Genomic DNA, 16,123 nt, shown 5'->3' on the forward strand with positions numbered 1-16,123 from the left:
ACCACTCGGCTACTGCGGCCCCCCACAATCATCCTGGTACTGGAGAAGTTTAAGGATCCTGGACTGACTTGATCTAAGAAGTGTAAATATGGGAAAACTTCCATCGAATATCTAGGGTTCCAGATCAATGAACAGGGTTTGCACTCAACGGATGAAAAGTGAAAGCTGTTCTTCAAGATCAAAACCTACAAGCATTTTTAGGGTTCGTCAACTACTTAGCTAAATTTTTATCATCGCCGGCGATCTATGTAATCCGAATTTCACATACAGATCATTAAATTGATTAAACTTGATACAGATAATTAACATACGAGGGCTCTTACATATGATTGAAACCAGCATGAGCCTGGCAGGTTTTTTTATGCTTTATTATAAAATTTTAACAAACAGAACATGGTTAAAATAAATATTAAAAACATTTAGGACACATTTGGCATTTAATGAAAGACTAATTTCATCCTTAACTTACATTATCCTTAGTTAAATAAGAGTGTGAACAGCACTGGTTAATACTTGGTTTTAACATCGTATGATGTTGAAAACGAGTTATTGTGTAGAAACTCGAGTAGAATTTCAAAATGATTCTGTTGTTTATTTTGCGCGTAGGATTGAATAATATAGATAAAGTACTTTGCCAAAGACATGAAATTCTGAAAAGTATGGTTCAATTTGGAAAATTTACTGTGGAAAAATTCTCCTGAAGATGCGATATCTATCTCCCCAAATTCATAAACACGACAGTACATCAAGATACATTGCAGAAGCTTCATTAAGTGTACTAGGGTGTTGCTGGCTGACTGATTAAGGAAACACCTAAAAAACACATATATTTTTTAATCTCTCAAAAAAGTGCGTGTTTATTTCAAATGTATTTTCCAGAATAATTTATTTTCTCAATGGACACATACATTCAAATAAATACTATTTTATTAAATGCTATCAATATTTGAAATTCAATTAAGGGAAAATCTCATATAAGTATAAATTACTAAACATACTTGATATTAACAGTAAAACATACTTGAAACGGACATCTTTTAGATAGTTTATATGTGCTCTGTAAAGTTCTTCGCAACTGTTCACAGTTGACAAGACTTTTGCCAAATTTCTCCAACTAGATTCAAATACAACCACAGCCAAATAACATTTAAATGCACTAATGAACTGTGACATGACATGCCGATGAAGTTGTATCTAAAACAAAGTGAGACAATAGATGTAAAAAATACATATATTGTACTTGTTTTAAACCAAAGCTTAAAAAAGTAAAATTACATTTTCAAAATTATTACTAATTTGAACAATTTCAAACTAACCTGTTTATATTGTAACGAATTAGCCACATCAACATATTTAACTCTGAGAAGAAAAAAAAGTTTTTTCAAGTACCAAGCTGCTTGTTCAATAGCCATGACAAAAGAAAAAACAGTATCATACTTTATTATGGTCTTCTCTGTTAATATTAAGTTCAGTGGCCAGTCAGCTTTATAACTTAAATTGAGGCAGCTAAGGACCTACAAAAATAAAAAACCTAATTGAGTGCAATATTTTTATAATTTGGTCACTAAAAATGATTTTGGTCTGCATATCACTGGGTTGGTCTGTCAGACGCATTTCTCCATTTTCAGTGTTGGGTCTCCACTAAACATGGCAAAATGCTGAAATGAAAATGATTAGCAACAACCAAATTACAGGTTTATCACCACAAAGAAAAATGTCACATTTCTAGTCCATTTATAATGTTGTTTTCATAATATATAATAAATTTTTAAGTGTAATGTTTTTTTCTACTTGCAAATAATCTATTTATCACATCACAATTAAAATATATAAAAAATATAGAAATACCAAGCCTAAATAATAGTTCTAATTTTTGAACATGAGATTTAAGATTAAAAAAAGTCAATGTGTCAATGCTCTAACCTCCTGAGCCACCATGACTTTGATACCCAAGACATTGACTTTTCCGTCTTAACACAATTTGTAAAATTCCCTTTTTTCCCTAAAGTCACAGTATTTCAGGAGGTTAGACCGTTAGGATACTGTTCTAAAAATTGTGGGTTCAAATCCTATCTATGACACTGACTTTTTGGTCTCAAATCTAGTGTTCAAAAATTAGTAATTTCAGAGCGAAACTGAAGCTTATAAATAACCATTAATTGTCTAATAATAGTAATTGAACAAAGCGGTTACATAAATGATAATATATACCTGGGGGTTTGTGAGATCAAATCCTGGAGGTGTATCGGAAACTAGAAAAGTAAGTTCTTTCACATTGTCACCGCAAGCGTCCTGTAATATGTTTCCTAAATTTGTGAAAGTAAGAAGTTCTGCTGGTTCCTTTTTATTAATAGCATTGAAAAGTGCATTGCAAAGTTTTTCCCCATATACACCATCATATAAAAAGAAATATTTTCGTAATGCCAAAATGTGATATAACAACTTATTTTTAATGCAAAACACGTATAATAACGATTCATTGATCAACTTTGTCTGTATTCTTAAAGGGAGTGATATGGATTTAGAGATAATACTGTCAATTTGAGTTTTATCAAATTCATCCTTAAGTTCTTTTTTTGACATTATATCGTCAACTTTAACACTACAAAATTTATTTCTGAAATTATCAGAGTACGAATACTTTCTGTTGAAACTGCTTGTAGTATCTGTTACTTTAGATTCAAGTTCAGAGCTTGTTTCGTGTTCTGTTCCATTAGCACTAGTATTTTGAGGTAAAATACATTCAGTTTGATTGAAATTGTCTGAAATGTTCTTTATTTGATCATCTATTTTCACACAATCATTAACCAAACTGGCACTTTCATTCGGCAAACTTGAGCTCTTTTCATTTTCACTATTTTCAGTTGGTGCACTGCTCGGCTCTACAGTAACGTCTACCATTACCAGATCATCTGGTAAAACACTAGCCTGATCACTAGCAACTGTTACTTCAGGGGAATTGGGAGTGTTATTTGTCATGTTTTCTTGAGAGCATTGGCTTTCAGTTTCATTCTTTTTTACAGACAGTGGTTCTTCTTCCATTAACAACTGCATCCTTTTACCAGATAATATTTCCCGTTTAGTTACCCAATCAAAATGATCGTTTGCTTTGTCACTTGCAGACATTAAGGTCTTGTAATGATGACACAATTTAATTCTGAAACAAAATAGTTTAAATTTTTGTTTTCAAAGTTTACGTACTAAATTTGTGATGAGATTTAAGATTCATACCTTTGAGTTTCTTGAAGATTTATCCGCTTCTGTTCTTCTTCATAAAATTGCTCTTTTAATTTCCTATCAGTATTAATGTGATCTTTAAATTTTATAAAAGCTGTTTCCAACTCAGAATGAAGGATTTCTCTTTGTAAATTTAATTCTTCTAATCTTTTTTTCTGAAAGAAGCCTTGTCTCACTAACTTCATGTCTAAACGAGACAAAAATGATTATCAATTTTTTGACCTTTGTTGTTTTACAATTAAAAAAAGAAAATAAAGAAAATAATAAATAATTTAATTAAAAATTTAATTTTTACCACTTAAAATTTTGTTTGCTTGAATTTCTCGCTGTTCTCCTACTTCAGATAAATCGATATCATAATCATCTAACCATCCACAAGTTGTTGGTTGCATAGATGACCACTTTTCATAATACTGCAACCACTCTTCTTCCAATAGTTTGAATGACTTATAATTCGCGCATAGAGTAATTTGAGGTCTTTTTATATTGTCAAATGTCAAATAATTGTCCTAAAAAGTAAACATTATAAATAAATTATAATTAATTAAGGTTTTTAGTTGAGATAAAAAAGTCAATGGCACGAGCAGGATTTGAACCCACAATCTTCGGCAAGATGCGCCACTGCTCTACCACTTGAGCTATCGTGACCTCGATCCACTCGGACACTAACTTCCCATCTCAACCATACCTTTTGAATTTTCCCTCCTTTTTGCAATTTTTCAAATGTCGTGTAATCGGATTGGATTCTCGGCAACAAATGAAATAGCCACGGAGAGCTTTAGTGAAGTATACTTCATTTTAATTCATTAAATTCACTAATTTCGTGAATTGAAAAATCGCAAAACGGAGGGAAAATTCAAAAGGTGGGGTTGAGATGGGAAGTTGGTGTCCGAGTGGATCGAGGTCACGATAGCTCAAGTGGTAGAACAGCGGCGTATCTAGCCGAAGATCGTGGGTTCGAATCCCGCTTGTGCCATTGACTTTTTTATCTCAACTAAAAACCTTAATTAATTATAATATATTAATTGGTCAAGCGGACCACGAAATTAGTGAATTATAAATAAATCATAACAAATAAAAAATTAAAATGAAATATCAAACATATAAAAAGTAAACAATAAATAAAATAAATAAATAAAACATAGTAAAAGTAATAAAATATATCAGAACAGTATAAACAATGATTTAAAACATTATAATGGATATAGTAAACTAAGAACTATTTATTATTACCGTTGCACACAAATGCAAAACTATTAGGTATAATCCACAAAAATATATTTTGTCCGAAGGCAAAAAGCATGGAGCTTTTTCCGGGATATAAGTATAAGCTTTTAACAAGCTGTCTCTGCTTGTGATTTCATGTGGCATATAATTTTGTTTTATAAACAAATCCGGATGGCACTGCCCATAAAATATCCACTTATCTAACACACTGCAAAGATAAAATGAATAAATAAAAAATAATAATCCTATCTCCTTGTAAAACATGTACATTACTAATGAACGAACCTAAAGTATGATTCACAACTGCTGTAAAACAAAATTGCTGCAAGGTGAAAAACAGACGACGATGTTGACATTTTTGACAAACAATTGTATAAATGTCCAAGAAATTCTATCCCGTCTGGCAGAGGTCTTAAACAAGAAACAAGAAAATTCACCTGAAATTCAATAACTTAATCAGTAAGCTGAAAAAAAAATCTACAAATAAAAAATAAAACTAACCTGTTTAGCGAGAGGTTGTACATATTTTTGAAATAGTAAAATACTTTCGGTATGAGAAAATGTACTTATTACTGTCTGATATTTGTAACGATATTTGTCTATGCACGGCTTTATCGCTGTTAAAATAGGTGAAGGGCTTTTCACCAATTCTTTGCATATACCTTCTAGGGCTAGGTAATTTTCTCCTGTTTTTATAAACTCTCTGCAAGCTTCTATCAAAACGTTTGGGCTCAGTCCGTTAGTATACAAATTTTTCTTTAAAAAAAATTGATCATTTTCCTTAAAAAAAAAAAAAAAAAAAAATTAATAAATAAAAAATATTTAAATTAATTGAACAATAAGAAATCTACAAAAATGTTCTATTTGATTTCAAGATAATATATTCCTCCCTGAGAAGATTTACATAGTTGTTACCCTCAAATAAATTTTTAATATTACAATTAATTAAGGTTTTCAGTTGAGATGAAAAAAAGTTAATGGCACGAGCGGGATTCGAACCCACGATCTTCGGCTAGATACGCTGCCGCTCTACCACTTGAGCTATCGTGACCTTGATCCACTCGGACATCAACTTCCTGCAAAATGGCAAAAAGGAGGGAAAATTCAAAAAGGTGGGGTTGAGATAGGAAGTTGATGTCCGAGTGGATCGAGTCACAATAGCTCAAGTGGTAGAGCAACGGCGTATCTAGTTGAAGATCGTGGGTTCGAATCCCGCTCGTGCCATTAACTTTGTTTCATGTCAACTAAAAACCTTAATTAATTGTAATGTATTAAATGGTCAAGCGGACCACGAAATTAGTGAATTTTTAATATTAGTTGATTTCAATCTGCCTAAAACTAATTGTAAATCAGACGTAATAGATTCTGGCCAAATAATGATGAAAAAAATACCAAAAAATTATTTAATATCAATATGTTAAACCTAATATTTTCTAATCTAGAAATGTCTTCTCAGTCAAAACCCTGGTAACACCACCTATGTAGACATATAGCTGGATATAGATAGCACCATCCATCTTTAAAATTTAATATAGCCATTCCAATTACCAAACAGAATTCACTATTTTCATTAAAACATAATTTTAAAAAGTGACGTAGTTAAGTTGTAACTGTAGTAAAATCATTAAATATCTATAGAAATAATTCTGATCTTAACTCTTACAGATAATCAAAATTTAGATAAAATGGTTTCCTGTTTCGAGTATACTGGGTGTCCCAGTTCCTTCTGATGAAACTCAGGGAATTGATTCTACTCTTCGTTTGGAGCAAAAAATGCTCAGGAGAAAATTTTCGGAAAGTTCTCTATTTTGAAGATATTCGTCAATTTAGGTTTTTTCAACTTTTCACTACCTTACCACATAAAAACGCTTACAACTTCCAAAATGTTGAGACTTCAACAAATCCAATTACACCATCTGAAAGAACGCTAAATTTGCTGTAAGATACTTCTTTGCAATAATCTGAATGACATAAAATGTTAGCCAATATCAGTTGGAACATGTCAAAATTACAAAATTTAAAATTTTGGTCATAATTGCACGTTCTACTGAGGTTACAAAAAAATACCTACAACTCAAATTTCACAAAAACTTCTTCATCTAATATGCTTTACGTTGATATATCCAATTTTTTAAATAACATTCTAGTATTCTAGTAGAGTTGAAAAATAACAATTGAATGTTCGAAAATGTGAGCTAAGAGGTAAATTTGAAGAGGAGGGGTAGAAATAAATCAATTAGAACTTGCTTTGTAAAATAAAAATGACATCTGTAATCTCACAAAAACCATACCAGAAAGCTTCATACAATAAAATGCAATGGTTCTTCTTCGAATTTCTACCCCCCTCCCCTTCAAATTTACCTTAGCTCACGTTTTCGAACATTCAATTGTTATTTTTCAACTCTACTAGAATGTTATTATAATGATGTAATGATTTATTTATATTTTTGTTGCTTTCTTGTGTAAATGTTTATCTTAATGTTTTCATTCTCACTTACATATTACATATTTTGTATAAAGTATGTTCAAGTTAACATTAATTATTTAGTGTTATGAAACTTATATTTTTGTAACAAGGATAATCCATATATTTAAATAAATAATCATGACTTAAATCATCTTATTTTCCATCTTGGCTTCTCCTGATATTGGTTAGGCTAAAATGATAAAAATTTTACCTTATAAAAGCTGTTTGATGCAACACCTAATAATAGCACCTTCAAGTCATTAATCAACTCATTTCTAGGAATGAAGATCAAATGATCTTGCTTCTGTTGATGAATACTATGAATGTCGAGAGAGAAAAACGGCGGCTCGATTGGATATACTGTTCGAAAAGGTGTCCATTTGCCCTTATCTCGAGTTATTGGAATATCACACAAATTTACATCAGTGAATGGCCTGTGAAATTAACAAACCAATTATGAAAATGAAGGGCTTAATTCTAATTGTGACAACATACACAAAATCGCTTTTCTCTTCCTCAGAAATATCTCGATATGTTTGTTCTGGTATAGTATTTTCGGAAACCTCTACATCATCGCCAGGAGTTACAAACCCTTCATCCTGAAATTTTTAAAACACATTTAAGGCACAATTCAGATTTGTGTAACATGTATTTCTTTTATTTAGCACATTACAAAAATATTCCATGCCAAATTGTAGGTCAACTAAGAAATAACAAACAAAAGCCATATTATTTTCATAATGTGGTTAGACAGCTTTCTCACTCATCAACCATGAATCATCAATTGCCATTATAAGTCTTCTGTTCAATGGGATTGTATCCCAGTATAGAGGCTCGCAAAAAAGTTAATACGGGGCCTTTAAAGAGATTAACAGCAGAAATAGGGCATAACCTATTAGGACTAGAATGATAAAAGGACTGCTGACTGGACACTGTAGTCTACTAGGAACAACAGAAACAAGCATGTGCAGATATTCCCAGGGAGAAGTAGAAACAGCGGAACACGTCCTCTGTTGGTGCAGAGGCCTATGACTCCTTGGGGTGGAAGAGCCTAGGCCTGAAGGATGATGATGAATAAGGATACAAGAAAGTAGAAGATATCATAAGGATACTAGAAGGTTTTTTATTTTTGTTCCCCAACAGCCTTATACCTTATTGTACTTTCAAGTTCCTTAGTTCAGCACAATTGACTCGATCCTAAGGTATTACAATCTTTAAGTACTAGGTCATTGACTGTCGCTGCTACAATTCCTTTCCCAGAGTTTTCTTTGTATTCCAGGTTGTCTTGATTGAGTGAGCTTTGAATTTGAAGATGTTTCTTCCTTCTCATTGCACAACATAAAATTGGGTCATCATTGAGCTTGCCCATGTTATGTACGTTTTCTCAGATAGGGTATAGTCCTATTATGTCTCTGAGTTTAGCCCTCTCTAACTGAAGCAGTAAGTTTCCCAGTCTTGGTGAGGGTTTTATTAGCATAAATTTACTGTGTCTGGCACCCTTAGAGTCCGCATTTCTCCTTTTTGCCATTTTTGGATCCATTATGGAAAGGAGGATTCTACATTTGCTTTGTTATCCCAAGAATAGGTTCAGGATCTAATTATGGTCTTGCAGATCCTCCTCTGGCCAGTTTGTCTTCCTTTTCTTTACCCAAAATTTTTTTGTGTCCTGGTATCCAAGATATTATCAGATTGTTGTGTTTCTCCATGTTTTGGAGATTTTGGATGCATTTACTGACTAATTTTGAAGTGGTATTTTTATATGCTAATGCTGAAAGCTATATGCTATCACATAGCTATATAAGCAATGTGATATGCTTATATAGCTATGCTAGCACATACATAGTTATATAAGCTAGCTGCTTAGCTATCTGATCGTATGAGGATTTTTTTTGCCAGTGTAACCTCTTTTAATATTTTCTAGGGCACCTCCATTGATGGCATGTATTTCTGCTTGAAAGACCGAAGTGTACTTCCCTAATGAGTTTGACTGCTCATATTTTGGGGTTGCTTTAATGACTGCTTAGATTTGGAGCAGCAGAAACAAACCTGTGCAGATATTCCCAGGGAGATGAAGAAACAGCGGAACATGTCCTCTTTTGGTGTGAATGCCTCCTCGGAGTGGAAAATCCTAGGTTAAAGCACTGCTAAGCGGCCCATAGATGGTCAATATTATTGTACAATACAGATTGCACAATAATTTGATGGTTGCCCCTAAACATTCAATAATATTGTACAAAATTTTGTTTGTGCAATGAACTTGAATACTTTGAAGGCGATATTGAAGTTTGTGCAATATTTTGTTACTACTGGTTGTACTTCCCAAACTGACTGATATTGCGCAATAATGCCAACAGACGGTGCAATATTTTCCAGGTTGTACAATATATTTTCAACTTTTCGTCAATCATGCAATGTATTGCTCAAACTTTCAATATCGTCTACACACGATCAATTAAATTGCACAACCCAAAATATTGTGCAATAATATTGATCGTCTATGAGCCGCTTTAAAAAGCCTTAAGCTTAACAAATACCTCTAGGAAATGGATATTACACAATTATTGTTACTTAGAGGATGACCCTATTACCCTTTATACTTTCTATTATTGTAATGTAAAAATGTAGATATAGATGAAAAAAGGTCATCACTGAGCTCCCCTTTTTGGATCACTTTTTCTATAAAAAAAAAATAGGACACTTTTTGTGGTATATGCATTATGTGGCCCTAGTCTTGAGATGTTCTTTGTTTGTCTGAATTGAGCAGGTATCGAATAGATCTCCCCAATAGATGTTTTAGGCCATATTGGAAGAAAGGGATTCTTTGGTCAGTGACCATGAAGGAGAAAAGGTGTTGAATAGTGGATCTGCTTGGCCCTTTATTCTTAACAAAGAATACTCACTTTATTTAATTCTATGTTATAGTTTACAAATATTTATTTAAATATTTATTAGTTTTACTTACCAATATGTAGTTTGATTGGGAAGAACAACTGGCAATATCACTAAGGCTTGAAAAGTCGTCATCTGCTGGCCATGACCGACTTTCTTTCAGAAGTCCACTGTGAAAAATCAATTGATCAAATAAAATAAACTGTTTGTTCAAATTTTATTTACTTCACTTTAAAGGCAATTTCTTTGTGTTTAGACTGTACAATATTAATATAAAATTTATGCTGATATTACCTTAATGGTTGCCTTATTTGGTTTTGAATGCTTTCACTTATACTACAAGGATTGAATGTAAAATATCTTGGCTTATGAGGGAATAATTCTTGCGGTGGCCTTGCATTTTGTTCGACTTTTTTAACCCAGTTATCAACATGTTCTTTAAATATTTCCTAAAAATTCAATGTCTCAAATTTTCGAATAAATACAGGGTCAATATAATAATCGGATGATATTGAAAATAGGGCCTGTAAAACCATTATCTTCAAATACCACGGAATCAATTTTCGATTTACTTTTCATATTCAACATATCTGTCAGTTTTAAAAAGAATAAGAAAAAAATTGTTAAAATCGTTTGATGGTTACCTTGCTGTGCCTTTCAATTTTGACTTTTTGTCTGCGGCCCAATAAGTGCACCATTAGCAATACTTTAATAGCATCTTCGACCCAATGTTGGTTATGTTCTTGGAAAAACATTTCCAGATTGTAAATTATCTCGGTGATTTCATCTTTTCTGTCGCATTCGTCATGCACGAACCACATAACAGCAGAGAAAACATCACTCCTTAGTATTTCATCAACATCTGAAACAAACAATATTAATATTGTATTATTGTAATATTGTATTATATATATTTATCACAAGTTTTTTTTTAAATAAAACTTTTCCATGTGGTTTGTTAAAACTAACTTTTTATTATATATAGTTTCTTTTAAAATATATGACTATTTGCATCTGTTGTAAGATGTTCTGTTCCATTTTTTGATTCTTGATTATCCTGGGTTAAATCGTTTTTTCCAGGTTATTCCTTTGTATTGAAGATTTTTATATTATAATTTTTATTATGTAAATGATTTTTTAAAAGACAATCAGTCTTTTAAAAAATCCATGTTACATAATAAAAATTATAAAATATCTATCATATTTTATTATTATTATAAGGTATGGCTGAGTAGACCAGTGGTTAGTCCTTCTTGTATTTGCCAAACTAGTGGCTCTGGGTTCAAATCCCTGCTTAGTTCTTGGAATTTTATTTGAGATTAATTTGGAAAAACTATTGTAAAGCAGTCCTAACCCCTTGTCCAAAACACCCAATGTATAGTTGGACTTTAAGCCTTCCTTCCCGATAGGAATTCCATTACTTTACCTTTAATCTATCATTATATTTATTAAATCTATACTAATACACATAAAGTTACAAATTACAAAATTTGCGCCTGATTGGTAGAAAAGCTCTTGCATATCAAGAGCACTGTCGATAGGTGGCCCTCAGAGGACCTGACTCGTAGAAAAATGGTCATCCTCACCTCATTAAGAATAGGCCAAGCGAGGTTGATACACAGATACTTTTGGGCCAAAGCCCACACGTCCGGCAAATAGAGAAAGATTGCTCGATGTGTATTATTTAAAGGGTGCCATTCCTTTCTCCATATAGAAAGCATGCAGGAATGCCATATAATTTGAGAATTGTGCTTGAGCACTGCAGCGAGTATCTGGGTCCCCTGTTCCGATTTTTAGATCGAACAGGGCTATTAAACTGTATATAATGCTTTATCAATATCTTGTTTTTCTTTGCATATATTGAGACTGAACGTATTTATTAGGATTTGGGCTCAATTAGCTTGATCCTCACGGCTAGAGGTGATCTAATTATATACACTCAAAGGAAAAAAAATATGAGTTTTAATAAAAATTACTTAATTATGATGGATTGCAAGACAATTCACCAAAACACCTTAAAATCATTTAGTGATATATCAAATTTTAAGTAACAATTGAGCTGGTTTTGCTATTAATAACATGTATTTACTCCTTTGACCTCACAGAGGGCCTAAGCCTCCTAGGCATCAAATAAATAAGCGACTGGATTTTGTCTTGTTAAACAGAATCCCATTCTTCAACAAGAGCAGTTTGAAGCTTTTCAACACTTGTTGGAGGTGGCGAACAATGTCTAAACCCTCTTTTTATCGTGTCCCATAAGTATTCTATAGGATTCATGTCAGGAGAACAAGGCCAATTTATTGTATTAATCCCTACATCATCATAATAGGCGACAACTCGAGCTATGGCATTATCATGCATTAACACAAAGTTGTACCCGATAAATGGAGCGAATGTGACCACAGTTTCAAGAAGAACTTCTTCAATGTACCTAAGTGAAGAAGAAGAAGAAAAATAACTTTATTCTGGGACTGGTGTCCCATAAGAATAATTTACATGAAATAAATAAAGGAAGTTCCTTCTATGAAATTAAAAGTGAAAAAAGATAGAAATCTTGGCACAATGTATACCAGTAAGGCAGGCCAGAAGAGAAATTTACAAGAATATTAAACAAATATAACAAATGTTAATGTGAGGTCTCTGCTAGGAGGGAGAGGGGGTGATTATACAGGTGGGATTTAAAGGAGGAATAGGAGGCAGCGTGACGAATAGAAAGGGGAAGGGAGTTCCAGAGTTTAGGGGCTCGGATAAGAAAGGATCTTTCGAAGGTATGGGTTGTACGTTGCGGAAGGATAAGGTCGATTGGGGATGAGTGGGTCTTACGAGTGAGATGTGAGGAGTTGAAATGGAGGGATTGGATGATGTAAGGAGTGTGGATGGACAGGAAAAGAAAGCAACCTAGGAAATACTGTGCACGGAAGGAGGGGAATAGCCAGGAAAGTTGGGAAATACAACCCCGATACCCAGGATCCCCATGGGTGCCGTACACAAATCTTACGCAACAATTCATAATACGCTTCAATCGTGCGTTCCCCCCTTCCGAGAGACCACCATATGCCACACAGCTATAATCGAAGAAGGGAAGTATAAGGGAAGATACAAGGAGTTTGCGGGTGGAGAAAGGTAAGAGAAGCCAGGACCGACGAAACAGGCTGAGGGAGGCAATGGAATGGCGGGAAATTTGGGAAATGTGAGAATGCCAGGAAAGGTTTTTAACCGAGGAGCAGAAGGGAATGGGATGGTTATTTAGCATGAGAGGTGGGATGCTGGGGAGGGAATTGAGGAGTTGCCTGGACCCGATAATTATGGCAGTGGATTTGGACGGATTGAGAACTAGGGAATTTTTAAGGGCTCATTCGTTGATGGAGTTTAGGTCTTTTTGGATCTTGAGAATGGCCGAGTGAAGATCGGAAGGGTGGAAGGATATGTATATTTGGGAGTCATCGGCATATAGATGATAGTTACAGGACTGGATGGAGTCGGGCAGGTCATTGATATAAATGGAAAAAAGGATAGGAGAGATGCTAGGGCCTTGGGGCACCCCAGATTTTGGAGGAAGGAAAGAAAAGGTAAGGCCATTGGGAAGGGAGACAGCTTGGTGGCGATTGGTAAGGTAGGAGTGGAACCAACAGATGGTGCTGGTGGAGAAGGAATAAGATTCAAGTTTAGAGAGGAGAGAAGAGTGAGGGACAGAATTGAAGGCTTTGGAAAAATTAAGAAGGAAAAGTATAGTAACTTTCCGTTGGTCCATTGCTAAGTGGAGGTCACTGGTAATTTTTATTAGTGCTGATTGGGTGGAATAACCTTGGCGGAAGCCAGATGATTAGTGCAGTCAAAGATCAGTATGATAATCAGTTCGGACATGGCCGTTCATTTCGCCCCATTCCATAAATGACTGTCTGAAAAGTACAACTCACACATGGCACAGAAAGCAAAGTATTCTCAATACACTGTCCTGGTCATCTAAATGCCACAAACCAAAACAGCTCTTATCTGTGAAGAGAATACACCCCCCCCCCATTGTTCAAGGGTCTAAGCGAAATGCTGATTTGTGAATAGTTGCATCTACTCAATGCGTTCCAGTAGTAGAGAACCTGATGCAGGCCGTCGAAAGGCTATGCTGTTCTCGTAAATCCTTCTGTTGGCTGTTTTACGGCTCACCTATCAAGGAAGATGTCAAAAGATAGTTCCGTAGAACAGTAATAGCAATAAAATGATGGTCTCTAACTGTCGTACATTGTGGTCGACCACTACCTTCTTTTCAATCTATATTTCCAATGGCCCTAAACTGCTGTGTACCATCATGATGGTATAACGCAGCACACCCAGGACTTGGGCTACGTAATGGACGCTGCGTCCGTAGTTAGCTAAAGCATCTTACCAGGCGTGATCTCGACTTAAAACCATACTTTTAAGGAAAAAAATTAAGTGTGGTTTTTTTGTCGTTGAGTGTATATGGTAAATTATCTTCATCTTATAAAATATATCTTAATTCAATTTAGAATATGACTTTGGGGATTAGGAAAATGAATTGAGAATTTGGTAAACTGAAATCCTTGGCTAATTATATTTCAAGGAAAACTCACTCGTTGACTCTATGAATCGTTTCTTGAGTAACATTTCCCAAGCCGTCCTCTTTAGTTCCTTTTCCAGGTATGTGTCCACACCGGCTGAGTCGGTAGCGAAAATCTTTGAAAGAAGTCCCAGGAGGGAAGGCACTCCGAGGTGGTGGTACTGGTCCAGCAGGTCGACGTCGTCCTTTTCCGACTCCATATCCAAAAGGCCGGCGGCATATACAAAAATAACATGCCAATTTCAATCAGACCTGGCCAGGAAGAGAGCTAAGCTAACGTTGTTCATCCTGTATTCCTGTTGCTTAAACTCTTAAAGGCTCCGTAAGTCTTGGTCTGGCTCTGACAGTAAACTGACTAGGTCTAGGAGTTAGGACTACTGAGACTGAGTACTTAGTACTTACCAGTTACCTCTTGGCTCTTATTGAGTCTGATATTACCTTCCTGTTGCAGACTTGAAGAGCCCTCCCACTGCTTGTGTAGGAATTGCGCCGATTTCTGAACTGTAGTACATTGGTTACATGAAGACGATATCTATTTACAACAGCCTTTACATCTGTCTCTATCTCTATCTGTTTAAGCGTGTTTTGCTTTCTCTCTTGCCATCTTGGTTTCTGTTTGTCTAGGTGCGCCTGTATTTGTGTCTGAGTAGTCCATCCCTTGTTACACCTGTCTGTTTAAATGTATCTGGCTCTATCAAAATGTGTTTCGTTCATAGTCTATCTTTGATTTTATAGTCATGCCTCTGTCTAGTCGATTTATTTTAATTCCTCAATTATGGTTTTAGTCTATCATTTTCTAAATTGACATTTATTTATTTCTGGCTATCTTAGTTCGCCGTCTATCATTACGATTGTAGTCAATGTCCTTTTTATGTCCTAGACAGCCTGTCTTGATGTTTGTTTATGCCTTACTCTGCTCTTCTTTGATTTCTGTCTGTCTGTCTGCCTTTGGTTTGGTTGGTGAATTGTGTTTTAGCTTTTATACTTTTGTCTCTGTCCTTGAGTGTCCGTTTTTGCCCCAATCTGCCTTCTGTATAATTTGTTTATGCTTTAGTCTGTTTCTCTTTATTTTCAACCTGTCTGTCTGTTTTTATAACTATTTCCGTTCTTCAGCCTCTGCATATCTTTGTTTCTATTTTTGTTACGATCTCCCTTTTTCTATTTTTTAATGTTTGTTTTTGTCTACTTTCTTTTGTTTTTCGCTGTTCAATTGTGTTTTATATATTGGGTCCGTCTTAGTCAATCTTTGTTGTTCCTGTCTGTTCGTCTTTTCATGCCGCTGTCTGTCTGCATGTTTTATTCGACAGTACGTTTACTTCTGTATATCTTTGTCTCTGTCTTAGTCTGCTAAGCTCTGTCTTTGTAAAATTCTAACGCTTTCTGCTTCTTAATGTTTGTTTTTGTCTACCTTCCTTTGTTTTTCGATGTTCAGTCGTGTTTTATTTATTGGGTCTGTCTCAATCTGTCTTTGTTCCTGTTTGTTCTAGTGGCTGTCTACCTGCATGTTTTGTTCGTTTTCCAGCATGCTTACTACTGCATATCTTTATTTCTGTCTCAGCCTGTCCAGCTGTGTCTTTGTTACCATCCCATTCTTTCTATTTCTTAACGTATGTTTCTGTCTATGTGCCTTTGTTTTAGGCTGGTTAATTATGTTTTACATACTGTCTGTCTTAATTTCCGTATGGCTTTTTCTCTGTTTGTCCATCGCGATGTATGTTTATAGTCTCTGC

The 16,123-nt window shown here is 34.5% G+C and overlaps 1 protein-coding gene across 1 annotated transcript; it reads right to left on the minus strand.

Moving 5' to 3' along the window:
* LOC106665389 (gamma-tubulin complex component 6) lies at nt 1-14,845 on the minus strand. Its single transcript, XM_014391788.2, has 15 exons — nt 14,407-14,845; nt 10,465-10,682; nt 10,115-10,269; nt 9,894-9,990; nt 7,427-7,530; nt 7,143-7,365; nt 4,966-5,244; nt 4,750-4,901; nt 4,471-4,672; nt 3,533-3,746; nt 3,232-3,424; nt 2,212-3,157; nt 1,317-1,514; nt 1,022-1,194; nt 1-813 (listed from the first exon to the last, which is right to left on the minus strand). The coding sequence occupies exons 1-15, from the start codon at nt 14,591-14,593 to the stop codon at nt 507-509; spliced, it is 3,648 nt and encodes a 1,215-aa protein (XP_014247274.1). The 5' UTR covers nt 14,594-14,845; the 3' UTR covers nt 1-506.
* Between the last annotated feature and the right edge of the window lie 1,278 nt (nt 14,846-16,123).

This window comes from Cimex lectularius, unplaced genomic scaffold (genome assembly GCF_000648675.2).
Source record: "Cimex lectularius strain Harlan isolate CLEC.00 unplaced genomic scaffold, Clec_2.1 scaffold41, whole genome shotgun sequence".
Taxonomy (NCBI): Eukaryota; Metazoa; Arthropoda; class Insecta; order Hemiptera; family Cimicidae; genus Cimex; species Cimex lectularius.

Bases quoted from the DNA above. Each gene is read 5' to 3' on its own strand.
- LOC106665389 (XM_014391788.2), bottom strand. From the start codon at position 14,593: ATGGAGTCGGAAAAGGACGACGTCGACCTGCTGGACCAGTACCACCAC. The intron at 4,902-4,965 runs GTTAGTTTTATT...ATTGAATTTCAG, and splicing joins TACAACCTCTCGCTAAACAG to GTGAATTTTCTTGTTTCTTG. The intron at 4,673-4,749 runs GTTCGTTCATTA...TTATCTTTGCAG, and splicing joins AGTTGTGAATCATACTTTAG to TGTGTTAGATAAGTGGATAT.